This window comes from Cherax quadricarinatus, chromosome 5 (assembly GCF_038502225.1).
Source record: "Cherax quadricarinatus isolate ZL_2023a chromosome 5, ASM3850222v1, whole genome shotgun sequence".
Classification (NCBI taxonomy): domain Eukaryota; kingdom Metazoa; phylum Arthropoda; class Malacostraca; order Decapoda; family Parastacidae; genus Cherax; species Cherax quadricarinatus.
In genome coordinates this window covers 9171967-9199957 of record NC_091296.1, presented here as the reverse complement: position 1 = coordinate 9199957, position 27991 = coordinate 9171967, and the positions used below count along the sequence as shown (strand labels likewise).

The window sequence follows — 27991 nt, the reverse complement described above, 5'->3', positions numbered from 1 at the left end:
GTGCAGTAAGTAGATACAATAACAAAACATGAAAGTAGGCTTTTCCAGATTTAAGCCAGCAGTTTGATTATTTTTCTCAGCCTGTAGGAGTCAGTTATGGTCGTAATTTTAGTTAATGTAGATGCTTACACATGCATATGCACATTCACACACACACTGAAAAAACACAAACATTTACACATACCAAAAAAAAATGTGCACAGACTCATACAGAAACATGTCCACCACACTCCCAAATATTGTGTTGATATTAAAAAGAAAATTATAAATCTGTCTCATTGATAAGAATTGATGTAAAACATATTACTTCGTCTACTTGCAAAGGAACATACAGTATATAAGAGACACTGGAGGGAACCATGGTTTAATGATCAGTATAAGATGCAAAATCCAAGCAGAGAAAAACATTAAATGGTCCAAGTCAGACTAAAACATCTGCATAAGCTCCTTTTTCGTATGTTCAGGTTATTTGTGTAATGAACTTAACCCCAGAGAACAGGGAAGATAAAAGAAAGAGTCAGAAATGAATATTATTGGATAAGGAGGTGAAACAGAAAACAAATTGCAGTAGACATAATCAAGGTAAAGAGTAGGGCAGGTACAGCAGATAAAAAACTGAAATAAAGCAGAAAAAGGGAAGAATACACATGAGAAATGACTTGGCAGTATTTACACATGAAGAAAGAACAAATCAAGTAAACCTATCAAGAACTGATACAGCTAATAAGGAAGTGGTATGGAGAATCTTGATGGAACTTGACTCGTCAAATGCACCACCATAAATTCTATGGAGTTAAAATTCATTACTGCAGAAGCCACTGACACTTTTCTTTAACAAATCATTAATGATGGAGAAATGGCAACATGACTGGAAGGTAATTTGTATTATCAATACAGTACGTACATATAAATGTCCCTTATCAGTGTAATGTTCAAATTCCTTGAAAAGATTATATAAAAATGTAAATTTTGTACATCTAGTAAGTCCTAAATTCCTGAGAGCACCATAATGGATTCAGAATTGGAAAGATGTGCCAGACAAATCTCAGACACATAGTGGACATACTGAAGAGGTCAGATAGGACAAAAACAGATGAACAGACTGCATATTTTTGCATGATTTCTCCATATCTTTGTGGTTCATAATGACAAAATGATAAGAATGCAAACTCAGGAGGATAGAAGAAGGCTGCAGGAAGACCAGGAATAGTTACTGCAGTTCATCCCAGGAAAAGTAAAATTATGAAAGTAGAAAAGAGAGATAAAGGACCAAAGACAGAGTACAATTTGGAGAAAACTAGCTCAAAGAAACAAGCTTGATCAGGCCCTGGAAGCCAAGAAGCTTGTGCCAGTGTATAAGTGGGGCCAGGAGATGTTACTTGACCCCTTCAAACACAACTAGGTGAGTGTACACATATGCATATTACATATACAGTATATAAATACACATTTACATATACAGTACTGTACTAGTACTGTTAATTTATATATAACTATAGCACATGACTGTAAACCAGAAGATAAATACAATGACTTTTTTTAAAAAATTGCTAGATAGTTGTTATAGTTATGAACTTAAAGTCTATGGATTAAGTGTAGGCAGTACACTCAGATCTTAACCAGAGCATAGGTTGTATGTTACGTACCACTGTCTGCTTTGTTTTACTGCACTTCCTTGCTTACATTAGAAGAGTAGTTCACCTAAACACGAGAGCTGGTGCTCATGTCCTACATGAAATGACTATTTTAATAGCACCTAACACGGAACAGAAAATTATGTGCCGTCCAAGAAATAATTGTTTAATATGCTCTTATGTTAGAGTGTATGAGGTTTTGTTTAATGTCAACAGTTTATGGTTACCAAGATTAATTTCTGTAGTATGTACATTAGCACACTTTATTTAATCTTTTTTCTCCATTTTTCTCCCATTCTCTTTGCACCTTTTAATTGATTTGGAGAGGCAAAAGTCTTATAAAATTTCCAACACTGCAACCACATATCAATCAGTATGCAGCGGCTTCTAATTATCCAGTCACTTTTGAAATCTAAAATGAATGTCAATATTCCTTCTAACGAGTTCACAAATATAAATTTTTAAAGTAGAGAATTTCTGTGCCATATGGACTGAGAACTTTTTTAGCAGGAGTATGTTGATATGAATATATGTGCATAGGTAAAGCTAAACAAAGGTGCCTATAGTATTCAAGCTATAATTTCCAATTAATAGCCCCTCTGGGGTTAATAATCCAAAGAAAGCTTTTCTTGTAGGGTTTCATGTAAGTCTTCTACTGATGTTAAGCAATACCATGTTATCTTCTTTAGGATATACATCTCTGATATACCTTTGATGAGTTTTGAGAGTTTTTCTACTCCCAGAGCCTGACTATGGGCCAAGCTTGTCTGGTGCTTGCCTGGTCAACCAGGCTGTTGCTGCTTTTGGCTGCTGGCCCACATATCTATCACAGCCTGGTTGATTTGGCACCTGGTGAAGACACTTGTCCAGTTTCCACTTGAAGGCCTCTACACTTGTCCCAGCAATGTTTCTAATGTCTTCTGGTAAGACGTTGAATAGTCTGAGACCATGGATGTTGATAAAAATTTATCTTATTGTACCCACAATACCCCAGTTTTTCACTGGGTTCATTTTATGCTTCCTCCCTTATTTCTCACTCCAATATTTTGTTATGGCATTGTATAGGTTTGGGACATGTCCCTTGAGAACTTTCCATATATATATCGTGTAGCTCTCTCTTGCCTCCACTCTAGCGAGTACATACTTAGGATTTTGAGGCATTCCAAGTAATTGCACTGCTTTAATGATCAATGTGTCTGTTATAACTCTGATATCTTTCCCTGCCCTAAACAGGGGCCAATAACACTGAACAGTACTTTAAACAAGAGAGCACAAGTGATTTTAATAGTGTCACCATTGGCATTATTTCCTTTGTTTTGAAAGTTCTCATTATCAACCCAGTCATTTTCCTGGCTGTCGTGACATTTGCTATATTGTGTTTTTGACAAGAAATGTCAGATGACATTATTACAATGAGGGCTTTCATGTGTTCCTCTGGTGCTATTCGATGATTTTGAGTTTTGTATACAGCGTCCCTTTTGAGTTCTTCATTCCTCTACATTTCAGCAGCTGGAACTTAACACCATTGAATATCATGTTATTGTCCACTGCCCACTGGACAACCTTGCTTGCATCTTCCTGCATCTTTTCTGTATCTTCTACCAAGGTGATTTTCGTGCTTATTTTGGTATCCAGAATGATGATACAAAACTGTGGCACATGTTTTTCCTCTATGTTGTCCATTAGGATAAGAAACAGTACAGGTGTCAGGATCATGCCTTATGGTGCTGAGCTTTTTATCTTCATGTCACAGGATTTTCATATAATAATGTTACCCTGCCACCAAATTCTCCTCAACACCACCTATTTATTCCACCCCCTCTCTTTAAGACTTGTCCTTAGGTGATGTTTCCAGCTGCAGAAAGGAGTAAGGGTGGTAGTAGTAGTAGTAGTCCAGAGCAATTATAGTACTTTTTTTTTCTTTCTTCTTTCTTTTAATGCATTGGCCGTATCCCACCGAAGCACGGTGGCCCAAAAAGAAAAATGAGAGTACGTGTGCCAAAAAAGAAAAATGAAAGCACGTGTACTGTGTTTTTTACATAAGAAATATATAATGATAGTACAGTAATAGTAATGATGATGATTTTAACCGTAATTAATAAAATATGAAAATAATCATCTTCAAGAGGGTTTACACCCATTTAAACTGTGCTATTTAGACGGTAAAGTCTTCTTGGATAAATTATTTTCCAGAAATATTGAAGGAGTGTAGAGGATTTAACTTTTCAATTAAGGGGTGCGAAGCTGTCTACTTCCTTTAATACAGATAATGTGGCTTAATTGTCAACACAGACTTTCTTTTTCTTCTCGTGTCTCGTTCTTTTCTGCTGCTATTTGAACTTCAGTGCTCAGGTCTCTTTCTCCACTTAATGTGCTATTATCTCCTTAATATTTTATCTTATTCCTCAGTGTTTCTCTTTCTCCACAGTGTTTCTAATAATCTTTTTTCAGGTCTATATATTTATTCTTTCTAATATTTAATCTCGGAATCTCTCTGTCATTTTTTTTATTCATATTTACCACACAGCCAGTTTTGCCCGAGACATGTTGTTGTGTCTGCTTGTGTTTGTGTGTCTATGTTAATCTAAAACTTGTCACCATAACTTTTCCCTTGCTTATGAAAGATAGTTACTATTATTACCACCACTCATATAAATGTGCATGATCAAACATCATAATTAAGATTACCTTTATTTTAGTACTTTTTACAGTTACTTCCAGTTTATCACATTTGTGCATATTCAGTCAATCTAAGAAAAGGATTACAAGGAACAAACATAAACATAATATATGAGGACTTTTGTAAAGTATATGAAAATGATATTAATCAGTTTATTCCAAAACACAGAAACAGACTTTAACAACAAAAAAATACATGGTTTAACAAAAGGTGCTGGAGAGCCACAAATGCCCTTTAAACTGTAAGACTGTCTTTCTAACAGGCATTGTAAGAATATATGAAAAAAAGGCTTTAGAGAAAAGTAGATAATAAACTTGAGAGTAAAACCCTCCTGTAACACAGTTTGGTTTACAAACACCAAAATTGTGTATTGCATATCTAATTCAAGCTACAGTACTGTGATAGTCATGTAATTATTAAGAAATGTATGTGTAATGTCACCATGGTTGTTTAATATATTTATAGATGGGGTTGTAAAAGAAGTAAATGCTAGGGTGTTCAGGAGAGGGGTGGGATTAAATTATGGGGAATTAAATACAAAATGGGAAGTGACACAGTTACTTTTTGCTGATGATACTGTGCTTATGGGAGATTCTAAAGAAAAATTGCAAAGGTTAGTGGACGAATTTGGGAATGTGTGTAAAGGTAGAAAGTTGAAAGTGAACATAGAAAAGAGTAAGGTGATGAGAGTATCAAATGATTTAGATAAAGAAAAATTGGATATCAAATTGGGGAGAAGGAGTATGGAAGAAGTGAATGTTTTCAGATATTTGGGAGTTGACATGTCAGCGGATGGATTTATGAAGGATGAGGTTAATCATAAAATTGATGAAGGAAAAAAGGTGAGTGGTGCATTGAGGTATATGTGGAGGCAAAGAATGTTATCTATGGAGGCAAAGAAGGGAATGTATGAAAGTATAGTAGTACCAACACTCTTATATGGGTGTGAAGCTTGGGTTGTAAATGCTGCAGCAAGGAGGCGGTTGGAGGCAGTGGAGATGTCCTGTCTAAGAGCAATGTGTGGTGTAAATATTATGCAGAAAATTCGGAGTGTAGAAATTAGGAGAAGGTGTGGAGTTAATAAAAGTATTAGTCAGAGGGCTGAAGAGGGTTTGTTGAGGTGGTTTGGTCATTTAGAGAGAATGGATTAAAGTAGAATGACATGGAGAGCGTATAAATCTGTAGCGGAAGGAAGGCAGGGTAGGGGTCGTCCTCGAAAAGGATGGAGGGAGGGGGTAAAGGAGGTGTTGTGGGCGAGGGGTTTGGACTTCCAGCAAGCATGCGTGAGCGTGTTAGATAGGAGTGAATGGAGACAAATGGTATTTGGGACCTGACGATCTGTTAGAGTGTGAGCAAGGTAATATTTAGTGAAGGGATTCAGGGAAACTGGTTATTTTATATAACCGGACTTGAGTCCTGGAAATGGGAAGTACAATGCCTGCACTCTAAAGGAGGGGTTTGGGATATTGGCAGTTTGGAGAGATATATTGTGTATTTTTATACGTATATACAGTGGACCCCCGCATAACGATATTAATCCGTTCATGAGAGCTCATTGTTATGCGAAATTATCGTTATGCGAATGAATTTTCCCCATAAGAAATAATGGAAATCAAATTAATCCGTGCAAGACACCCAAAAGTATGAAAAAAAAAATTTTACCACATGAAATATACATTTTCCTACACACAAAGAGAAGGATACATGCACAATAGTAGAGTAGTACATGCACAGTATATATTGTGCATGTACTACCCTACTAAATGAAGAATAAATGACACTTACCTTTATTGAAGATGCAGCAATGACTGATGAGACACTGTGTCCTTGGAGTGCCTTTTCCTCCAGAGTACTGTAGGTCCTGTTTGGTATTTTCTTCCAGAACATGCCTTATCACACTGTGTATGCCACTACGATTCTTAAATCTCTCAAACCAACCTTTGCTGGCTTTTAATTCACCAATATGAGCACTAGTTCCAGGCGTTTTTCCCCTGTTCACCTGGGTGTTAGTCGACTGGTGTGGGTTGCATCCTGGGAGACAAGATTAAGGACCCCAATGGAAATAAGTTAGACAGTCTTCGATGACACTGACTTTTTTGGGTTATCCTGGGTGGCTAACCCTCTGGGGTTAATTGTTTCTTGGTATTCTCAATAAGCCACAAAAACAACGGTGCTACAGCAGCAGCAGTAGCAGCTGACAGTGCTACAGCAGCAGCAGACAATGCTACAGCAGCAGCAGACGGTACTACAACAGCAGCAGTAGCAGCAGCAGCAGCTGACGGTGGTACAGCAGCAGCAGCAGCTGACGGTGCTACAGCAGCAGCAGCAGCTGACAGTGCAGCAGCAGCAGCAGCTGACAGTGCTACAGCAGCAGCAGACGATGCTACAGCAGCAGCAGACGATGCTACAGCAGCAGCAGACGGTACTACAGCAGCAGCAGCAGCAGACGGTACTACAGCAGCAGCAGCAGCAGCTGACGGTGGTACAGCAGCAGCAGAAGCTGATGGTGGTACAGCAGCAGCAGCAGCTGATGGTGCTACAGCAGCAGCAGCAGCTGACAGTGCTACAGCAGCAGCAGCAGCAGCAGTCGACCATGGTACCACAGTATTTCGATAATATTTCTCACCCTTTTTACCACAGGGTTGGCACTAGAAGCTTTCTTGGGGCCCATGGTCACTTATTTTGCAGATAAAATCACCAAAAACACTGTAATAATACGAAATGTTACGATTGTATGCTTGGATGTTACCGCGGAGGCTGGCTTGTAAACAATGCCACCGGCGGAACATGTGAGGCTGGCTCAGGCCGCACATTAGACGCGTCTCGGACGAACAGCGTTGGGCGGGCTTTTTAGCGGTATGCGAGGCAAAATCTTAGCGATAAAATGTATCGGTATGCGGATTTAACGTTATGTAAGGCCAACGGTATGCGGGGGTCCACTGTACTTCTAAACTGTTGTATTCTGGGCACCTCTGCAAAAACAGTGATTATGTGTGAGTGAGGTGAAAGTGTTGAATGATGATGAAAGTATTTTCTTTTTGGGGATTTTTTTTCTCTTTGGGTCACCCTGCCTCGGTGGGAGACGGCCGACTTGTTGAAAAAAAAAAAAAAAAAAGTATGTGCAGTTTTGTAGGTAGTAGGTTAGTAGACAGCAACCACCCAGGGAGGTACTACTGTCCTGCCAAGTAAGTGTAAAACGAAAGCCTGTAATTGTTTTACATGATGGTAGGATTGCTGGTGTCATTTTTCTGTCTCATAAACATGCAAGATTTCAGGTACATCTTGCTACTTCTACTTACACTTAGGTCACACTACACATGCATGTACAAGCATATATATACACACCCTTCTGGGTTTTCTCCTATTTTTCTTACTAGTTCTTGTTTATTTCCTCTCCATGAATGTAGAACAGAATTCTTCCTCCGTAAGCCATGCGTGTTGTAAGAGGCAACTAAAATGCCTGGAGCAGGGGGCTAATAATCCCTTCTCTTGTATATATTACTAAATTTATTTGGGCCACCTCTTGGTGGGATACAGCCAGTTTGCTGAAAGAAGATAAAAAATAAAACTTTCGAGACCACTGTGAAAGAATTATCTAAAACCTATAAAAATAGGAAGAATAAAAAAAAACTGTTACACTGAGTTAGAGATTTTATGTTTGAAAGGAAAATGTGAACAGTGATTAGAGGGGAAAAATCTCCTGGGAAAAATGTCACCGGTGGAGGTTTCACAAGGATCAGTGTTTGGCCAAGTAGTGTTTCTAATTTATATAAATGACTTGTCAGAAGGAACAAAATCTATATGAAACATAATTACAGACAAAACAAGGGAGTGATAGATATTTTTTATTTTTATTAACACATCGGCTGTTTCCTACCAAGGCAGGGTGGCCCGAAAAAGAAAAGCTTTTATCATCATTCACTCCATCACGGTCTTGCCAGAGGCATGCTTACACTACAGTTATAAAACTGCAACACTAACACCCCTCCTTCAGAGTGCCGGCACTGTGCTTCCCATCTCCAAGAATCAAGTCCGGCCTGCCAGTTTCCCTGAATCCCTTCATAAATGTTACCTTGTTACAGCACGTCAAGTCCTAAAAAACATTTGTCTCCATTTGCTCCTATCTAATGCGCTCACACATGCTTGCTGGAAGTCCAAGCCCCTCGCACACAAAACCTCCATTACCCCCTCCCTCCAACCTTTCCTAGGCTGACCCCTACCCCGCCTACCCTCCACTATAGATTTATACACAATCGAAGTCATTCTGTTTTGTTCCATCCTCTCTGCATATCCAAACCATCTCAGTAACCCCTCCTCAGCCCTCTGGATAATAGTTTTGGTAATCCCACACTTCCTCCTAATCTCCAAACTATGGATTCTCTGCATTATATTCACACCACACATTGCCCTCAGACACGACAATGTGATAGATGGTTGATGGAATTTAATATACAATAATTGCCTTGTAAAGGAAATGAAAATGATTACAGGCTACACAAGTTTTTATATATGTATACATTAATTACTAAAAAGAACCAGGGAAACCGGTTATTTTTATATAGCCGGACTTGAGTCCTGGAAATAGGAAGTATACAATGCCTGCACTTTAACCCTTTGACTGTCGCAACCCCCAATCCTGAGGTGTCTCCTGGTGTCGCAAAATTTAAAAAAAAAAAAAAAAAAAAAAAATTTCTCATGAAATGATAGAGAATCTTTTCCCGATTGTAATGACACCAAAAAAAAACGAAATTTGATGGAAAGCTGACGGAATTATGCTCTCGCGAAGTTAGAGACCTCAGCGATATTTACAAATCGGCGATTTCGCCCACTTTGAGCCCTATTTTCGGCTAATTCCATTGTTCCAGTCGACCAAACGCATAGCTATTTCTTTAGAACTCCATTTTTTCTATCGATTGAGTACAAGAAACTGCAAATTTACCAATTTCAACTACCCAATAATGAGGTCAGAAATTTGCAATTTGGCCAATTTCACGAAAATTAAAAAATATGACAATTTCAAAATAAGGTTCAGAATGAACAATGCAGACATTCCTGACTCTAAAATAACATTTTCTTTGTTCATCAGTCATGTCTCCAGGCCCCTCTGATATTACTCTTGCTTTCTATTTTGAATTTTTATTCAAACAAAAAATAGAAGACTTACTATTATGCAGACTACTGCAATACTATAATAATTGTATAAATAACATCAACCCATTCATGACTGCATATTACAATGGCTAGTTGGACATTTATTGGACAATGACATCATTTGTTTACTTTTGAACATTGGCAAAAATCAAACATTTTCCCTACTTTGAGCTCCATTTCCAGGTTCTTTTTATAGTAAAATCAATCAAAATCACCTCTACTTCTATAATATATTTTCCATTCTATCAAATGAGACCAAGAAAATGAGAATACAACCATAAATACTATACGAAAATAGACCACAAAGTCGGCATTTTAATTAAAAAAATGGTCGGAGTTTTTTTTTTTCTCATTATGCACTGCGTGCTCCAGGATTTTTTTTTATATGGTGCACACTGACCACACAGACCCATTCTCTCACATATGGGCCTACCAGCTTTCTCCTGCTTGATTTGAAGCCGCTAGAATTTATGAGTATATATACGTCAAACACGGTACCTCGTAAGACGTATATATACGGCCGCGACAGTCAAAGGGTTAACCCTTTCAGGGTCCAAGGCCCAAATCTGGAGTCACGCACCAGTGTCCAAGAATTTAAAAAAAAAAAATTTGTTATTTTTTCTTATGAAATTGTAGAGAATCTTTTGGTGAAGGTAATAAAACAAAAAGTACGAAATTTGGTGGAAAATTGACGAAATTATGCTCTCGCGAATTTTGATGTGTCAGCGATATTTACGAATCGGCGATTTTGCCGACTTTGACTCCCATTTTAGGCCAATTACATTATTCCAATCAACCAAATTCTTAGCTATTTCACTAGTATTACTTCTATTCTATCGATTGAGTACAAGAAATCGCCAAGTCAACTGTTTCAACTACAAAATAAAGTGATCGGAAATTGTTAATTTGGCCAATTTAACACAAAGTTCAAAATATTCCAATTTCAAAATAGGGTCCAGAATGAACAATGTAGGCATTCCTGGCACTAAACTAACATTTCCTCTGTTCATTAGTTATGTTTTGAGGCTTTACAAATAAATTCCATTTTGATTTTTTATTCACATAATGAATTTTTATTCACACCAAAAAATAGAAGATTTACTGTTATGCAATACTGTAATAATTGTATAAATATCATCACCATATTTGTGAATGTATATTAGACCCACCAGCTGACGTGTATTAGACGTGTGAGGTCGTTTGTTTACTCTTGAATATCGGCAAAAATTTAACATTTCTGCTACTTTGAGCTCAGTTTCAAGTCATTTCCAGTGCTAAAACCAATCAAAATCATCTCTATTTCTGTAATATGTCTTCCATTCTATCAAAAGAGACCAAGAAATCGCAAATACAACTATAAAAAACATACGAAAAAACACTGCAAAGTTGCTGTTTTAATCGAAAAATCATGATTTCATTTTTTTTCTCTCATTATACACAGTGTGCTGCAGGATCTGTTTTATGTGGTGCACACATACCACATAGATGTATTCTCTCATATCTAGGCCCAAATGTACCACTCACAGTTTATCAGAGTGAGCTGAGCTCATGGCGTAGATCTACGGTTTGGACCCTGAACGTAAAGCCGTAGATCTACGGGACGGACCCTGAAAGGGTTAAAGGAGGGGTTTGGGATATTGGCAGTTTGGAAGGATATGTTGTGTATCTTTATACGTATATACTTCTAAACTGTTGTATTCTGGGCACCTCTGCAAAAACAGTGATTATGTGTGAGTGAGGTGAAAGTGTTGAATGATGATGAAAGTATTTTCTTTTTGGGGATTTTCTTTCTTTTTTGGGTCACCCTGCCTCGGCAGGAGATGGCCGACTTTTTAAAAAAAAAAAAAATATTAATCGGGGAAGCACTCAACCCGTAAAAGCCATACAGCACCTGTGAAATAGGAGGTATTTATGTTTGATCCAAGGAAGGGGAGAATCAATAGTCCCTTACATCAAACCTGTCTCCCTTGAGGGACAGGCTACATGAAGAATATACCAGTAGATTGCATGATAAAATATTTACAGTCAGAGAAAGGGATCTGATAGTAATTACAGCCTTCAGAAATATGGATGGAGAAATGCTAAAAAAAAAAAAAAAAAAAACTAGCCATATTTATGTTGGGCCAAAACTGGAAGTACTGTACTACAACAACTATATATATATGTACTAGGAAAAAAAAAAGATATGACAAATTAAACACTAAGAGACTGAATGTCACAAGCATATGTCTGTTCTTGTAACTATAAATTGGGAGTCGTAAATAGGTAATCTCGCACAAAAAAGTCATTACCAGACATCACCGCCCTTTTTACCTTTTTTATACTCACTACTGCTTTGAGTTTCTTTCAGTTTTTCATTCTCACATTACCTCGCATTTCTTCTTTCATCTTTACTTTTTTCTTTGTAAATCCTCACTTTTTTCCTTTGTGCTTGAGTTTTTCACTTGCATCATGTTTTTCTCACTTTCATAACTATGATTTTGTCACCTTTCTATTTTCCATACAGTATTTTGCTGATGAGTAAGACACATGAGCAAGACTTGGGTTTCTTGCCAAAATTATTTTACTTGCAGAGCAGGCTTCTTCAGTAAAGTACAGAGGTGAGTTTTATACTGGAGACATCAGAAGAAGTGGAGAAGTATTCAACTGAAGAAGCCTGCAACATAAGTGAAACATTTTTGCAATAAAGCTACCCAAGTGTTGCACATATGCTTTATTCATAAACTTGTCAGCATTGTATGCCATTAATATAAGTATTTTGCTGGTTAGGCTGTAAATAACAAATAGTTTCATAAGGTTATAAATTATTGTATTCTAAATATTCTTGTTATTCAGTGTTTATTATTGTTTGTGTTATTTGACAGGCTTTCTTCACTCACCGTAAGAAATGAGTAACTTACTCCGTCACTTCTTTCTCTTATGATTACCTCTTATCTTCAGATATAATGTGCTACTAAATTTAAATGCTATTTGCCTTTTAATTCTTAACAATAAGAAAAGGGACAATTTACAACTAATCCACAATTAGGAGAAGAACAATTAGATGACATTATTGTTCATTCTGGACCATAATCACACTGCACATTGACAGTGGCTCTGGATGGACTGAAATGTTCACTACAGTTTCCTCTCCAAATTGCGAGCTAATTTTATTCTTTATAATAAAATGGGATTCTGAATTTCTAAAGGCAAATAGTAATAGGTGTGCCTTTCATTCCCAATTCAATTGGGAATAGAGAGGTTCACAGTTTGATATAAGAAAAGATAGTGTAAATAAATATAGGAAGGATTTTTATGACTAAATAGTAGCATGAAGCTTTTACTTTGTCCACAGATTGAGTCAAATAGCCTCGGGGTATGGTATTCTGCACATTTCTCTGCTATTACTCTAATAGAAATTATGTTTGTTCCTAATAACATAGATAAATTCCTTAACTGTGATTAACTTATTTCAGGATTTTTGTATTGTTTACTTAAGTTTCTAAATCATTTTTGAAAAAGACATAAGTGTATATAGTTATATGTGAATCAGTGTTCTGAAGTTTCTCAGAATGCTGGTGTTAACTCACCACAGAGTAGATTATCAAGGCAAAGTGAGACCACAAGGTAAATTATTAACACGAGACCACAGGGTAGATTATCAAGATAAAGTGAGACCACAAGGTAGATTATTAAGGTAGAGACCACAGAGTAGAGTATCAAAGCATATTAAGTTGAATCATAGAACATATCAAGACCAAGACAGTTCATAGTGTAGATTATCATCAAGGTGATGTAAGATTATTCTAGCAATAAAAGTTGGAGAGAACTGAGTTTTGACCATTAGCCCTTTGGGGGTCAGCAGGTCCTCTCAGAGACTTATTCTCAGGGTCGCCCAAATTTCAAAAAAAAAAAAAAAAAAAAAAAAAAATTATAATGAAAAGATAGTTTTTTTTTTCTAAACATTATAGGCTAAACAAAAATTTTTTACCATCAATACTTACTGAGATATGGAGGCGTGAAGTTGACACAAAATGTGCGGTATATGGTATTATCGCCGACTGCCGTCACCCGGTATTGTTTTATTTAGTTTTTTATGTGCTATTTTCTATTATTTTTTAAAAAAAATTTCCAAGTAACTTTTATGGCCTGTGAGACCAATATGAGCACTATTTTGTAAGTTATTTCTTTTTCTATACTACACAATAACTGCATGAACAATATTGTCACTGTTTTGTTTACAGAGAATATTTACACAAACAAACGAAATGTTATGTTGTTTATTACTATTTTTCTATATTTTATATACACATATACAGTCACAGAACATGTTTCTAGAAGTTCTGCAGCCTGTGGAAGTCTTTGAAACATGGTGTCATGCACAGTGGTGTTTTACACTCCTCACACATAAAACGAGTGTCTCTGCGTTGTTGTGGGCATTTTTTTGTATGTGCACAGACGTAACACCTCTTCTGAGCCTTTTTCTTGAAAGCAGTAGCAGGCAGTTTTACTAGGAAGTGATCACCATGCTTCAGACGAGAAGGTAGTTGTTGATAATTTAGTGGGCGGTCTATTGCAGGTGTTGTTCCTTGGTACTTGAATACTATTTGTCTGATGACAGACAAACAGAATTCACCATATGATGGTTTGTTTCTGGTCCTCATCTTATACATATTATAAGTATTGAGCATGGAAATGTCCAGAAGATGGAAAAGGAGTTATAACTCTTGCGAACACAATCAGCAAACCCAATCTGCATGTCGCATTTGTCTACTGAGCGCATATTGAGGGTGTAATCAATCACAGCTGTAGGTTTTAGAATGGGTTCATTGCTTTCTCTATGCTGCCTGCCAGTGTCTGCCATTTTATTTGGGTGAACTGATGACAACAGTGTGACATCTCGTTTGTCATGCCACCGAAATGCCATGATGTCATTGGCAGCAAATGCCTGCATCTCACCTCTACGAGTGCCAGCGTCAAACCTGGGCATATGCTTACGATTTGCACGCACTGTGCCACACACATCTGTCATATTCACTCGCAAAAAATCACTGAGTGAGGGGCTTGTGTACCAGTTATCAGTATATAATATATGCCCCTTACCAAGGTATGGTTCTATCATTGTTCTAACCACATCACCAGAGATGCCCAATAACTTCCTGGTATTTTGCAATGTATAACTTCCAGTGTACACAATAATATCCAATACCAGACCACTGTAACAATCACAAAGCACAAACAACTTTATACCAAAGCATTTCCTCTTGCTTGGTATGTACTGCTTGAAAGAGAGTCTTCCTTTGAACAGAATCAAAGACTCGTCAATTACAAGCTTCCTGAAGGGATAAAAATACATATTGAATTTCTCTTTCAGATACACAAACACATTCCTAATCTTATATAACCTGTCGTTTCTGTCAGGCCTGGTTTTGTCTGAGAAGTGAAGCATACGTAACAGTAACACAAATCGATTCACTCCCATTATATCACTGAAACCTGGGGTTGCAATCAGGCGGTCTGTTGACCAGTATGATTTCACTCTGTGCTTATACACATGTGGCATAAGCATTATTGTGGCAAAGAAAAGATACATCTCAGCCACAGTTGTCTCCTTCCACTGGTGTAGACGTGATTTTGGTGAAAGTAATGTGTTTGCCATGGTGTACTCGTAGTATCTGTTGCTTTCCCTGACAATAATTTCCATCAGGGGTTCGTCAAAGAATAACTTGAAACATTCCAGTTCAGTGGCATTGTTCCCCAGTGCACAACATGGCCATATTCCACTTTGGCTTACATCAAACTGGTGGGGATTTGGAACAAAATTGACAGCTTCCTGCCAATCCCAGGTGCGGTCTGCTGGTGGGTACTGGACATTGACAGGTGGTTGTGGTTGTGGAGGCTGGTGTGGTGAGTGGGTGGGGAATGGTGGCCTTTGTTGTAGATTCGCTGAGGCAGTGGCTTGGGTGGCAGCATGGCCCACTGCTGGTGCCTCATGGTCAGCACCACCACCACCATGCACATTTTCCATCCCAATTGCAACACTATCATCTTCATTTTCACTGTCTGTTCCTGTTGTACAGCCACAGGATGTACTCCGAGATGTACTCCTTCCCCTTGGAATAGCATATGGCACACTACCAGAGCGCATATATCGTCGTATATACTGACGCTTCACTGGAGAATATTCCACTTCACTATCACTACTGGAACTGGTTTCAAGAGCTTGTAGTTCATATTCACTATCACTATCATCACCAATGCTCACATCTGAGTCCGGGATTTGGGAAAATAGGAGTTTCCTCTTTGATTCTGGTACAACTGAACGTGAACAAGACGGCCCAGCAGCAGAGGTGGAAGGCTGAGGGTCGTCTGGGTTTTCCTCACTATTACCGATATTATGTTCATTAGTTTCGGTCACAACCTCACTAAAACCTTGAAACTCATCTTCACTGGCACTTCCATCTGTATTAGAACTGTCACTGGGGAACAAAAGTGTCCCAATTCCCCGAGGAGTGAGGAGCTTCTTACCACGAGGCATGGTGAACAAGGTCTACTAAAATGGCGTTCCCACAATGCGCCACTGGGTCCCAGATATTTTTTCTACCACGCACACTGACCACACACACCCATTCTCTCACACCTAGGCCTACCAGCCTTTTCCTGCGAGATTTGAAGGTGCTAGAATTTATGCATACTAGTACATCAAAAACACCGGCGCGTAAGCCATACTAGTACGGCCGAAACCCCCAAAGGGTTACATTCGCGAATGCCCAGCCGCCCAATCATAATGTGTATGTACAATATTTTACGATGTTTTCATGTGTTTTATGATTGTTCGTGGTTCAACAGGTTAACCCTTTGACTGTCGAAGGGCCAAATCCTGAAGTTGCTTCTGGTGTCGCAAAATATTCGAAAAAAAAAAATTATTTTTTCTTATGAAATGATAGAGAATCTTTTCCCGATTGTAAAGACACCAAAAAAACGAAATTTGATGGAAAACTGACGGAATTACGCTCTCGCGAAGTTAGCAACTTCGGCGATATTTAAAAATCGGCAATTTCGCCCACTTTGAGCCCTATTTTCGGCTAATTCCGTTATTCCAGTCAACCAAACTCATAACTATTTCTTCAGAACTCTATTTTTTCTATCGATTGAGTACAAGAAACTGCCCATTTACCGATTTCAACTACCCAATAACATGGTCAGAAATTTGCAATTTGGCCAATTTCACGAAAATTAAAAAATACGACAATTTCAAAATAAGGTCCAGAATGAACAATGCAGACATTCCTGGCTCTAAAATAACATTTTCTTTGTTCATCAGTCATGTCTCCAGGTCCCTGTGATATTACTCTTGCTTTTTATTTTGAAATTTTATTCAAACAAAAAATAGAAGATTTACTGTTATGCAGACTACTGCAATACTGTAATAATTGTAAAAATTACATCAACCCATTCATGACTGCGTATTAGAATGGCTATTTGGACATTTATTGGACAATGACATCATTTGTTCACTTTTGAACATCGGCAAAAATCAAACATTTCCTGTACTTTGTGCTCCATTTCCAGGTTCTTTTTATAGTAAAATTAATCAAAATCACCTCCATTTCTATAATATAGTTTCCATTCTATCAAGTGAGACCAACAAAACGAGAATACAACCACAAATACTATACGAAAATAGACCACAAAGTCGGCATTTTAATTAAAAAAAAATGGTCGGAGTTTTTTTTTTCTCATTATGCACTGTGTGCTCCAGGATTTTTTTTATGTGGTGCACACTGACCACACAGACCCATTCTCTCACATGTGGGCCTACTAGCTTTCTCCTGCCTGATTTGAAGCCGCTAGAATTTATGAGTATATATACGTCAAACACGGTACCTCGCAAACGTATATATACGGCCGCGACAGTCAAAGGGTTAAGGAAGGAGTATTGTTTGGCCAAGTAAATGCTATTATTATATTATTACGAGAATCTTGATCCTCTAACCCTCGTGAATGTGGTGGGCTGCGATCCCCTAACCCTTGGAAATGTGGAGGGAGACCTGTACTGTCTAACTGAAAAAAGTGTCTTTTGGGGCTAGGCCTTCCAAATCTGTTCAGATGCATGTTTTAGAGATACACATATTTCATTGTGGCAGAAAGAAAGAGCTGTCTTTTCAACACTGAGTATCTAGTTTTAGCATATTAGTAATACATATTTATAGTTTAGAAGAGATAGCATACACTGATATATTTCAATTGGCAGAGCTCTATACTTTCAGCTGATAGAGTAGAAATTTATTTCATTTTCAGGCATATTTAATAGTATTTTGTTTATTAAAATGTGTACACACCTAGCAACTCTTGTATAGGTTCAGACCAAGTTAAATTAGACCTTTATAACACCATGGGATGTGACATAGAAGAAAAAGTATTAATAATATAGAGTTCAGTTCCATTGCACAGGAACTAATTTTAGTTATCCATGTGCCATACATTTTTTAAAAAAAATGGACACTATGAGCACTTAATTTTGAGGAATCTGGACAGTGAAAGGGTTAATACCAGTGAGGGGGCTTTTTATCCAAGGAATTAGACTTGTTCTTGCCTTGGATCAAACCTGATTCCCTCCCATTCCCCAGGCTCTGTATGGAGAATAATAATAATACCTGAGGGCAATGTGTGGTATGTATATTATGCAGAGAACTTGTAGTTTGAAGATTAGAAAGAGGTGCACGGTTACTAAAATTATTATCCAGAGAGCTTAGGAGGGGTTATTGAAGTGGTTTGGACATTTAGAGAGAATGGAGTAAACTAGAATAACTTGGACGGTGTATAAATTTGATGTAGATGGAAGGAGAGGTAGGGTTGCCCTAGGAAAAGTTGGAAGGTCAGGGTAAAGAAGGTTTTGTATGCAAAAGTTGCTTGGGTATCCATCAAGCATGTATGACCATGTTAGATAGGTGTGAGTGGAGGCAAGTGGTTTTTATGACTTTATGTACTGTTGGATTGTAAGGTAACATTCATGAAGAGAATCAGGGAAACTGGTTAGCCAGACTTGAGTTCTGGAGGTGGGAAGTGTAGTGCCTCCACTCTGAAGTAGGGGTGGGAATATTGCAGTTTGAAAGAGCATCTGAGCTGTATTGTTAGTGCACCTCTAGTAAGATGGTGTTGGCATGAGTAATGGTGAAAGTGTTTTTTCTTATTCAAGTCACCCTACCTTGGTGGGAGATGGATGGCTAGTGTAAAAAAAAAAAAAATAAAACTAGGGTGAACATATACGCAAGATAAGATGATTTAGGGATTTTTGTCCCCCCCCCCCCCCCCCCCCCCCCCCCCCAAAAAAAAAAAAAAAAAAAATCAGGGATTGGCTTGTATTAAGTACATGTACGTATTATTTTCTGATTGACTTTTGCAAAATGTAAATAATTTTAATGATTAGGCTCTCCTTGGTTAATTTGTCAGTTTTTATAGATTATTGCAGAATTATGGATGTTAGCATACACATGAGCAAACAAACAAACAAAAAAAAATTGAGCCAGACAAGAGACTTACCAGCACAGTACATGTATTGTAAATTTCATTATGCAACAATGAAACTCGGAAATATTTAAAGGAAAACACACAAGTAAGGATAAGCATAACTTATTTAGTAGTTACCATTTTCATGTAAATTTGTTAGATGTATACAGGTACAGCACATTTGTGAAGAAATAAAAATGTATCAATAGAAATTTATATTTTTGTAAGAAAGTGATGATATTAGAAAATAGGGCAAGTGAAGATAAACACCTGTAGTAACCAGTAGATATAATAAGGAAACAAAACACTAAAATACGTACTAAGTTGAGTGATAATGTAGCTAATTAATGTAATGTCAGATAATCGACTCAGTGGTGGAACTACCATTGGCCCATAAGAAGCTTCTTATTGAGTTATTCATTATTTATTTTATATACTGTATAAAACTAATTTTCAGAAATATTTTAAAATTATTTTGTTGCCTCTTTTGTTAGATATTTTCAGAAGAATTTCAGGCATTTAATTTAAGATTGGCTGTTAAATATTTTCTTGTTTTCTGTTTTCATTGTTTGGTTTGACTGCATTTCTATTTGGCTGTGAGGAATGCTTAGTTAAATCATTTTCCTTGCATGTTAAGAGATTGAAGTTTGTGTTTTGTTACAAACTAAATCAGATCAATAGTGTAAGAGAATTTCAGCATTTGTTCAGAAATAATTTGAATGATTTTGTATAACTACATTAACATGGTAGATGTTGATACTGTATGTGTATTTAAGTGTTGTGGAGAGAAATTGTATTTGTAGCTTCAAAGAAATGCTATTGTGTGCTTTACAATCCATAGCATTTAGAGACTGATGTACTGTCCCATCTTCATCTTCAGCAGTGATAAAACAGGTGCTAATATCCATTGCCAACAAGTACCGATTGGTTGTTTTGAAATTAGATACATATTAAGGCTTTCTTTGATAGCAGCAATATTTCTTGAGAATATTTGCCATAATGACCTGTAGGGCAGTGCCAGTGGACAGTTGTCTTCATTCATTTAAAAAAAGTTCTTGCTCATCAAGCTTTCAGGTGCATAACATAACTTTAATGGAAATATACTTTAGCTAAAAATTCCTAACTTAGTTTAAGACCCTTTTGGTTATGTATATAAACTTATTTTAAATTTATGTGGAATGAATTGGATTAAAAATATTTACAAATAATATTGCATTTATGTCTTGGGCCAGTTTGAAATATGCTGATAAAACCAAATTTTATTACAGTAACCAACATCACACTGATTATAATAATTTTCATTTTGTGAAGTATAATAATTTTCATTTTGTGAAGTATAATAATTTTCATTTTGTGAAGTTGGTATACAGTCATTTTCCTTTTATTTTCTTTGTTATAGTTCAAAATTTGTTGTTGTATTTCCCTGTACAGTTAAGAACATAATTTGGATTTGTGTTAGTGTTAAGGATAGACATCAAGGACTTTATTACTGTGCATAAGTTGTAAGATCATATTTGTCCTGTCCAAGGGATAGGATTGATTTCACTAGGTTTTAAAGATTTTAAATTATAATGTGAGCACTGAGCAGGCACACTATAATTTTATAAATGAAGTTTTTTGTAAATTAAAACTGTTATATATAATTATGTACAGTATCATGATAAAATTAAATTTACGAGTAGCTTTACCAACCAACACAGAAATTACCATTATTTTGCATCTTTAAGCAAATTATTATCATAGTCTGTATAAAAAAAATTAATTAGCAAGGCCACCCACAGCTCATTATAGATATGAGCTTTTTCAACAACTGTGTTAAAATGAAAAACAACTTTTGAGCCAGAATGTTTGACTGTGCAGGCTGCTGCAGTGTGTGTTGAGGAGCCTGGTGGTTCCATGTGAAGTTTTTGTGCTAAACATTACCTTAGTGCTAAACTCTCATAGTAACAGGTATAGCATGATCTTGGATACTCACTGGAGTGACTTTTGCACAAAATACAGTAAATTTTTTTTTAATATTTGGTGAGAATTGATGAAATGTGTGATTTAGGAATTCAAATATTAGATCTATGGGCAGGTGGTCACTTGCATTCTGCAAGTGGTAACAGAAGTAACCTCTTTATAAAGATTCTAACAAGGAAACAGTAGGGAGTTCAGCAGTGTTGAGTTACCCGTTCTGCAATGAGCTTGCAGCGCTGTATAGCCCTTGTGGTTTAGCGCTTCTTTTTGATTATAATAATAATGCAATGAGCTTGATGAACTAAATCTTCAGTGTTAGCCATTGTTAATCCCAATTTATGAGAGTTACAGTGTCAGCTACGAAATACTAAATAGAAAAATATTTAAATTACTAAAAATTTAATAACCTATGCTACAGAAACTTATTTAAGGCATTGTACGAAGACTGTAACATTACAATATTATTAATACGTTTAAAAATTATTAAACCATACAGTACATAAAATTATTTTAATTAAGCTTTTACTGTTTCTGCATAATTAACTTTGATGTAAGCCAGTGATTCTTTACACATATTTCACACAAAAATAATGATGGATTCATCATTGTGTGCTGTGGGTGTTGCTGCATGATACTAGTGTTAACAGGAAGTGGTCAGTGCTGTTTCTGTTCAGGAAATTTATATACTGTTTCTGTTCACTCAGTTATTTCTCACAATGAAGAATCTTCCATGCACTACATTGAAATTTCAAGTTCTATCCAGGAAACTCTTGTTCTTTTCTGTCATCATCTATGATCTTATAACGTGTACATAGGTTTCAAGCATATTGAAATCTTCTGAAACTCTGCAGAAGATGAAAAGATAGCAGTTTGTCTTCCTAACAAAGGTTTTAGTATCTGGAGTGCAACATCTTGCCTATAAGGTTATACTGTGGAACCTCAGTACTTGAACTTAATTAATTCCAGAAGGCTGTTTGAATGGCAAATGAATTTTTCCCAACCAGTTTTCTTTTTTGTTGGCTGTTATCATTAACAAAGTTCTAGCAGGTCATGTTTGTTTGGTCAAGTGCCGAGCAAACGGTCAACTACCGAATGTTTTTTTACTGAACAAAGCATTCGAATACTGAATTGTTCGAGTAGGGAGCTGTTCGAGTACCAAGGTTACACTGTAATTGTCATGTATATATATGCAGCCAGAAAACTGACTCCTTGTTAGCGAAGTAACATGCATGCCTTGGTGTAAGTTACATCCCCCTGCTAAATCACTCAGACCTTCCCTTTTAAAACATTGTTTTGAAAGTGCTAGCTGTAAATTATATTATAGAATGACATATACGATGTCAAATGTCATTTATTTTTTAAGCTTGTATAATTCAAATATTTTTCATTCAAATTACAGTTATAGTTCTCTAAATATGTTGATGTAATGGTCATATTTTTATAATTTTTTATTGGTTTAGTATAATGACCCCAATGCACTTCTTTAGTATCTTACCAGTCTTATATTGTGACAGGTTCAAGCAATTGTTGACCATCACCATCCCACGGGTGAGCACTCTGCTAGCAAGGTGCGCTTCAAGGAGGATGAACCTGCACTAGATTCTGATGCAGAAGCAGAAATGGTAAGGAAACCCTTGTGCATGTTAAATTTATTTAGCTACATGCAGTTAAACATATTGATTATATTCAACAGTCTTCTTTAACTTTTGTTTTTCAGATGGACTGTGAAGAGTAAAAATAGTAACAATGTTTGACAGAATATACGTTATTTGGATTTTTTTTGTCTTGTCAAAATTTTCATGGAGTATAAAAGAGGCACATAATGCAAGTGCTTTAATACTCAAATTTATTGAACTTAAAAATAATTGGAGTTAACATTTATAAACATGTTTTAAATTTATTAGTATTATTAATACATATGAAAAACTTTCAGTTAATTATAATGGTCTGTATCAGAATTGCTTTATCTCATTTGGTAATTGTTTTAATTGAGTGATGTTTTCTGCTTGTGTGTGTAATTATAGAGTGGAGCATCAGAAGACACAGAGAAGAAGACAAGCAAAAATGAAAGTTTCAAGAAGCTGCTTACCATCAAACCGTAAGTACACTATTAAGTAAAAGAAATCCCAAGTGTTGTATATATTTTTAAATAAACCTCAGCCATGATAGGTTAAAACAGTTAAATTTAGTAGTATTACAATCTACCTTTGAAAAATGCCAAAGGAAATAAATGATTGGGATACATAATTATTTCCACTATTCATACAAAATTTCTTAGTGTTGTAATTTTAAAATTAATGCAACAGCATAAAGTGGATGATGCTTCTCAACAGTTTGGAAAGTACTTTGTGTGAGAATTAGGCATTTAATGTATTCCTGTGTTAAGGGGAAACTAATGTTGATCAGTTATTCTTAGTGTGAGAAATAGCTCGTATGATACAGATAAAGTTGATGTATGAACAAATCCATTTGTCATACACTTTCCTTACTTTCTACAAGTACTGCTGTACTAAAAAGGTAATGGCTTATGAACCATCATTGTTTTTACAGAGATGAAGCAAATGTTCGACGTATGCACACTGCCGTGAAGTTAAATGAAGTAATTGTGAATAAATCTCACAATGCACAGCTTGTCATTATTAATTTGCCTGGACCCCCCAAGACTTCAAGACCGGAATCTGAAAGCAACTATATGGAATTCTTGGAAGTTTTAACGGAAGGATTGGAGAGAGTATTGATGGTGAGAGGTGGAGGTCGTGAGGTTATTACCATCTACTCATGAGTCATTATTCATGACATATACATGTACTTAGTTATTTTCTGTGGTGTCCAACATATTCACATGAGAATGAGATACTAGAGAAAGGTTTACAATTTGTAAAAAATAGGAAGTTTGGTGATGAATGATAAATAATTTCCAATATCTCCCGTCTACAAAAGCATTATACGCTACAGTAGCTGATAATCTTTTTGAAGATTGGGCAGCAAATAGTAATGTGTTGTTGAATATTAAAAGTTTGAAAATTTATGGCAGCAAATGCTCTTATGGTAATGAGTTGTTATTACAAGTCTGGACATTTGTAGTATACTCGTGCGTTTTGTAGCTTGTCATACTGTACCATATAATGGTAAAATGTCAAGTTCCCTCAGGAGTCTTCATTTATACAAATGTAAAGGCAACCAAAAGGAACAATAGGTTTGATTTAATAAAAGTATCATTCATGTAATGTTTACATTTTATAAAGCTTATATGCAATGGAATGTAAAAAAATAATAGTGCATGTTTGATTTATATTTTATTATTTCTTACACACTGGTGTGTAAGGATATGCAACACGACCAGTATACACTAGCTATTGATTTTTATAAATACTGTCTCAAAATTTAAATATTAGTTTTTTTTTTATATATACGAAGACTTTTTACTAAGTGATGATACAGTTTAAATTTAGGTGCCCATGAGAACATTCAAGTCTAAAGACTTTCAGTAGCATGTTTGGAATTTAGTATTTTGATAATTGTTTTTCAGACTTGCAATTTTTTGGTAATGTATGGCTCTTGTGGTAAAATTAATAATATAAGAACAATATTAAAGACTAAAGACATCCCATGCATAATCAAATTGTCAGGTTACAATGTTTCACGTTACTTGGAATATGATACAAATTCAGAATTGTCGATAATTTGGTAGTATAACAGTAATATTGTTAAGCATTAGTAAACAAATTGTGAAATTAACTGGTATCAGTAATATAGTAAATAATTTTAATACTAAAGCACATTATTACATTCAAGGGAGGCAATGATCTTTGATCCAAAGAAAGGAAGCTAATTCCTTGGATCAAGAACCCTTCAGCAACATATATAGTACAGCCACATTTATCTGAAATGGTCGGGACCAAGGGTGTTTTAACTTATTACAGTATTTTAATTGGGGCAGGGGAATGGGAGGTAATCATGTTCATTCCAAAGGGACTCTTGTGTATTAACCACGTGCACCTCCCACAGATACCTCATGGAAAAATACCCAGCACTGCTGTGCAAGGACTGTCAGTTCAATGTGTTATATTGTCCAACTTTCCAGCAGACACAGTTTGCTTCTGTCATCTCTGCCACCTCAACACACTAACTTCTGACCTTGCTGAAAGTTCCATCTCTCTGACTAATAAACTACACCAACTAATTTTTCTTCCTCTTGCACACTCCCCTGCCCCCACTAACCCCTGCCAGCCACTCCCTTATCACCTTTGCATATTTCTACTTTTTGACATCCTTCCCTGCAGTGCTGTATGCCCTTGGGTTTAGCATTTATAATCATAACTAAACCAACAAGTTTAGTATTTAATTTGATTATTCCAAGGAAAGGATAGGTCCAATTCCTTGGATCAAGAGCCTTCACTGGCATCAGGGTACCTCCCCTGAGGGGTGGGTTAACTTGTATTTCTTGACTATATGAACGTTGCAGAGCCTTGGTGTCCAAGGCAAGAACATGATAGTCACAATTAGGTTATATTCATAGCAAAGAAAGAACTGGTTGCTATCAGGAAAAAATCATGCTGTGATGGATACAAGGGCCAGTGGGGCAACAGTCTGGTTGACCACTTAAGCCTGGTCCAGGGCCAGGCTGCAGAGTAGGAAAACTCGAAACCAAAGGTATAGTGTTTTGCAGAGGAGAGGGGGAAGGGGGTAATGCAACCATAAGGAAATTGACCAATAAGCAAAGATAAACCCCCCTCCCCTTGCAGCAGGAAATCCAGGAACAGTTCTAACTTCATACAGTTCAAAAAAACTAGGTAGGACAGGCCTCTATATCCTCTCAGTGAAAAGCTAATAGGGAAGACCAAAATGCAATACACATTCAGATAGGTAATTACAAGAGCAACTTTAATGGATCCAGCAGCCACTGCATCCTGATGTCCAAGTGTTGTTGAAGGATGGAAAGTGTGACCAGAAGCAAATAGATAAGAAAAAAAAAAAAATCTAAATGTGAGGGACTTGGGTACAGTGTGGCACCACACTATAATTATGTCTTAGACAAGGATATCTGGTACAAATTTGCTAGAGGCTCATTCTACTACAAATGATAAAGAAGAAAAGGTATAATGACTATTCTTGAATCGATATGAGGGAGCAAAAGCAGGATACAAGGAGTGAAGGAAATGCACAGCAAAAGCAACAATCAACAAAACAGAATTGAGCAAAAGGACCAGAAATGATTATGTACTTTGTGTCTAGACACGTGTGACATGAAGTTATAGCAGTGACATTCACAACGTTAAACATACTTATTAACACAGTGGATGTGATGGCACTGTTCAAAAGAGGGACTTGACTAAGACAAGCTAAAAACCAAGATGAGTGAGATGTAAGCAGTGAGAGCATAATACACCACTAGAAGATAGTAGAGGCCAACTTCATACAAGAGTTCAAATGTAAATAATGTTTGACAGAGCCCATGGGGCTTAGGAAATATCACATGTCAGTTAAAAATTATAATGCAGTGTTCAAGAACTGGAGACTGATCCCTGCAAATACAAATTAATACTATACAAGATGAGAGCATATGGTAATTCATTACACCTAATTATTACTAATTATTATTATAATCAAAAAAAGAAGCGCTAAGCCACAAGGACTATACAGCTAATTATTACTAATACTGTACAATCTTTTGATTATAATAATGTACAATCATGTTATATTCCTTATAAGAAAAGCAATTTCAGTACCATGCATTATCAAAATACAGGAACTGTACTTACCATAAACTGCTCTTTGTTTGAATTCCATGAACCACTAAAAGGAATAGCAGCATGTTTGTATAACATTTTTAACACCTTTTCATCTAGTCAGTCCTCTGTATACATTTGGTATGTATTAGTACTTGCACTCCCTCAGCTCTGTACAAGACACTGTGCAGACTCCATTATTTGGTTGCCTGTCTAGGCTTGATGATGACCTCAACATGGACAACTTCTATTGTTTGTGTGGACTTTCAACTTGCTTCACTCTCCTGGAGGACAGTGATCTGCATTCATTCTGCTTTGCACATAGGCCATGCTCTGATGGAATACCAATACCTACAGTAAATCAAAATGGGGGTCTTACACTTTAATTGTGCCATGTGTTGTCAATATATAGACTGCCACATCCACACTAATAATTATTTAACTATTTCATGAATATTTCATCATTCAGTTTAATAACTTGTATATAGATGCTTAACAATTTTACACCTGGGAGTAGCTATGAATAAGTAACACTGAGGATTATAATAGTTTACTATACACCATTTTCCACCCTCCCTGGCTAGCAAGCCAGGTGATTCCTTTAATCAGGGGCTCAAAACTGTTTCCCAGCATACATAAGGGGGATTACAAATAGACCCCTGGCTATCTTCAGGAAGGCACTGGACAGGCATCTAACATCAGTACCTGACCAGCTGGGCTGTGATTCATACATCGGTTAATGTGTAGCCAGCAGTAACAGCCTGGTTGATCAGACCCTGATCCACCACGAGGCCTAGTCTCAGACCTGGCAGCGGGGGCGTTAACCCCCGAAACCCTCTCTGGGTAAACCTCAGCCAGGTATTTAATAAAAACCCATGCCTTCATTGCACTATTACCTCCATTCTGCCCCTGGAGGGAAACCTTTGCAAGTCACACAGGAATTTCTCAGTGGTTAGGATTATAGGTCCCACTCTGGTTTCCCAAAACTTTTTTTAGGAATTAGTCGAGTTCTCTTCTGCCAACAGATTATGAGAGTCATGTTGAGATGTATATGGGAGGGTGGGGGTACTGTACAGGCACATTGTTCATCATGGGTGGCCTGATACCCTCCTCCAGAGCCCTCATACACTTAATGCATGGATATTCATAATGTGCTTAATTCACCAGGAATTCTGCCATTGTTTCTGCTTCCATCCACCTCAGTGGAGGTAATAATTAGCATCCATAGCATCCTCATCAAACCTCTGCAGTGGCTTCAACCTTAACTCCCAGCCTTACCGAACATGGCAAGGGACACTCTTACATTTTAGTTACATAACTTCTGTCATGAGATGTTCTTGAGGGCTGAC

General features: G+C 36.7%; 2 protein-coding genes and 1 long non-coding RNA gene across 11 annotated transcripts in view; 2 read left to right on the top strand and 1 right to left on the bottom strand.

The window, feature by feature from the left end:
* The window catches only part of kcc (solute carrier family 12 member kcc), a 489611-nt gene extending 462349 nt beyond the window's left edge, over nt 1-27262 (top strand). For 6 of the 9 annotated variants that reach the window (XM_053771232.2, XM_053771238.2, XM_053771236.2 and 3 more), the window contains 4 exons: nt 12800-12820; nt 22428-22535; nt 22938-23011; nt 23464-27262. In XM_053771232.2, the coding sequence (XP_053627207.1) occupies nt 12800-12820; nt 22428-22535; nt 22938-23011; nt 23464-23695 (435 nt within the window). In that variant the 3' untranslated portion in view covers nt 23696-27262. The remainder of the gene's footprint in view (nt 1-12799; nt 12821-22427; nt 22536-22937; nt 23012-23463) is intronic. The other 3 variants (XM_070099766.1, XM_053771234.2, XM_053771233.2) reach the window with 1 other exon arrangement.
* Nucleotides 12827-13748, top strand: LOC138854779 (uncharacterized). Its single transcript, XR_011393959.1, has 2 exons — nt 12827-13097; nt 13129-13748. It is a non-coding gene; the product is annotated as an uncharacterized lncRNA (long non-coding RNA).
* The window catches only part of LOC128684691 (uncharacterized), a 131307-nt gene continuing 127512 nt past the window's right edge, over nt 24197-27991 (bottom strand). Inside the window, exon 16 of the mRNA XM_070099815.1 lies at nt 24197-26993. Within this exon, the coding sequence (XP_069955916.1) occupies nt 26919-26993 (75 nt within the window). The 3' untranslated portion in view covers nt 24197-26918. The remainder of the gene's footprint in view (nt 26994-27991) is intronic.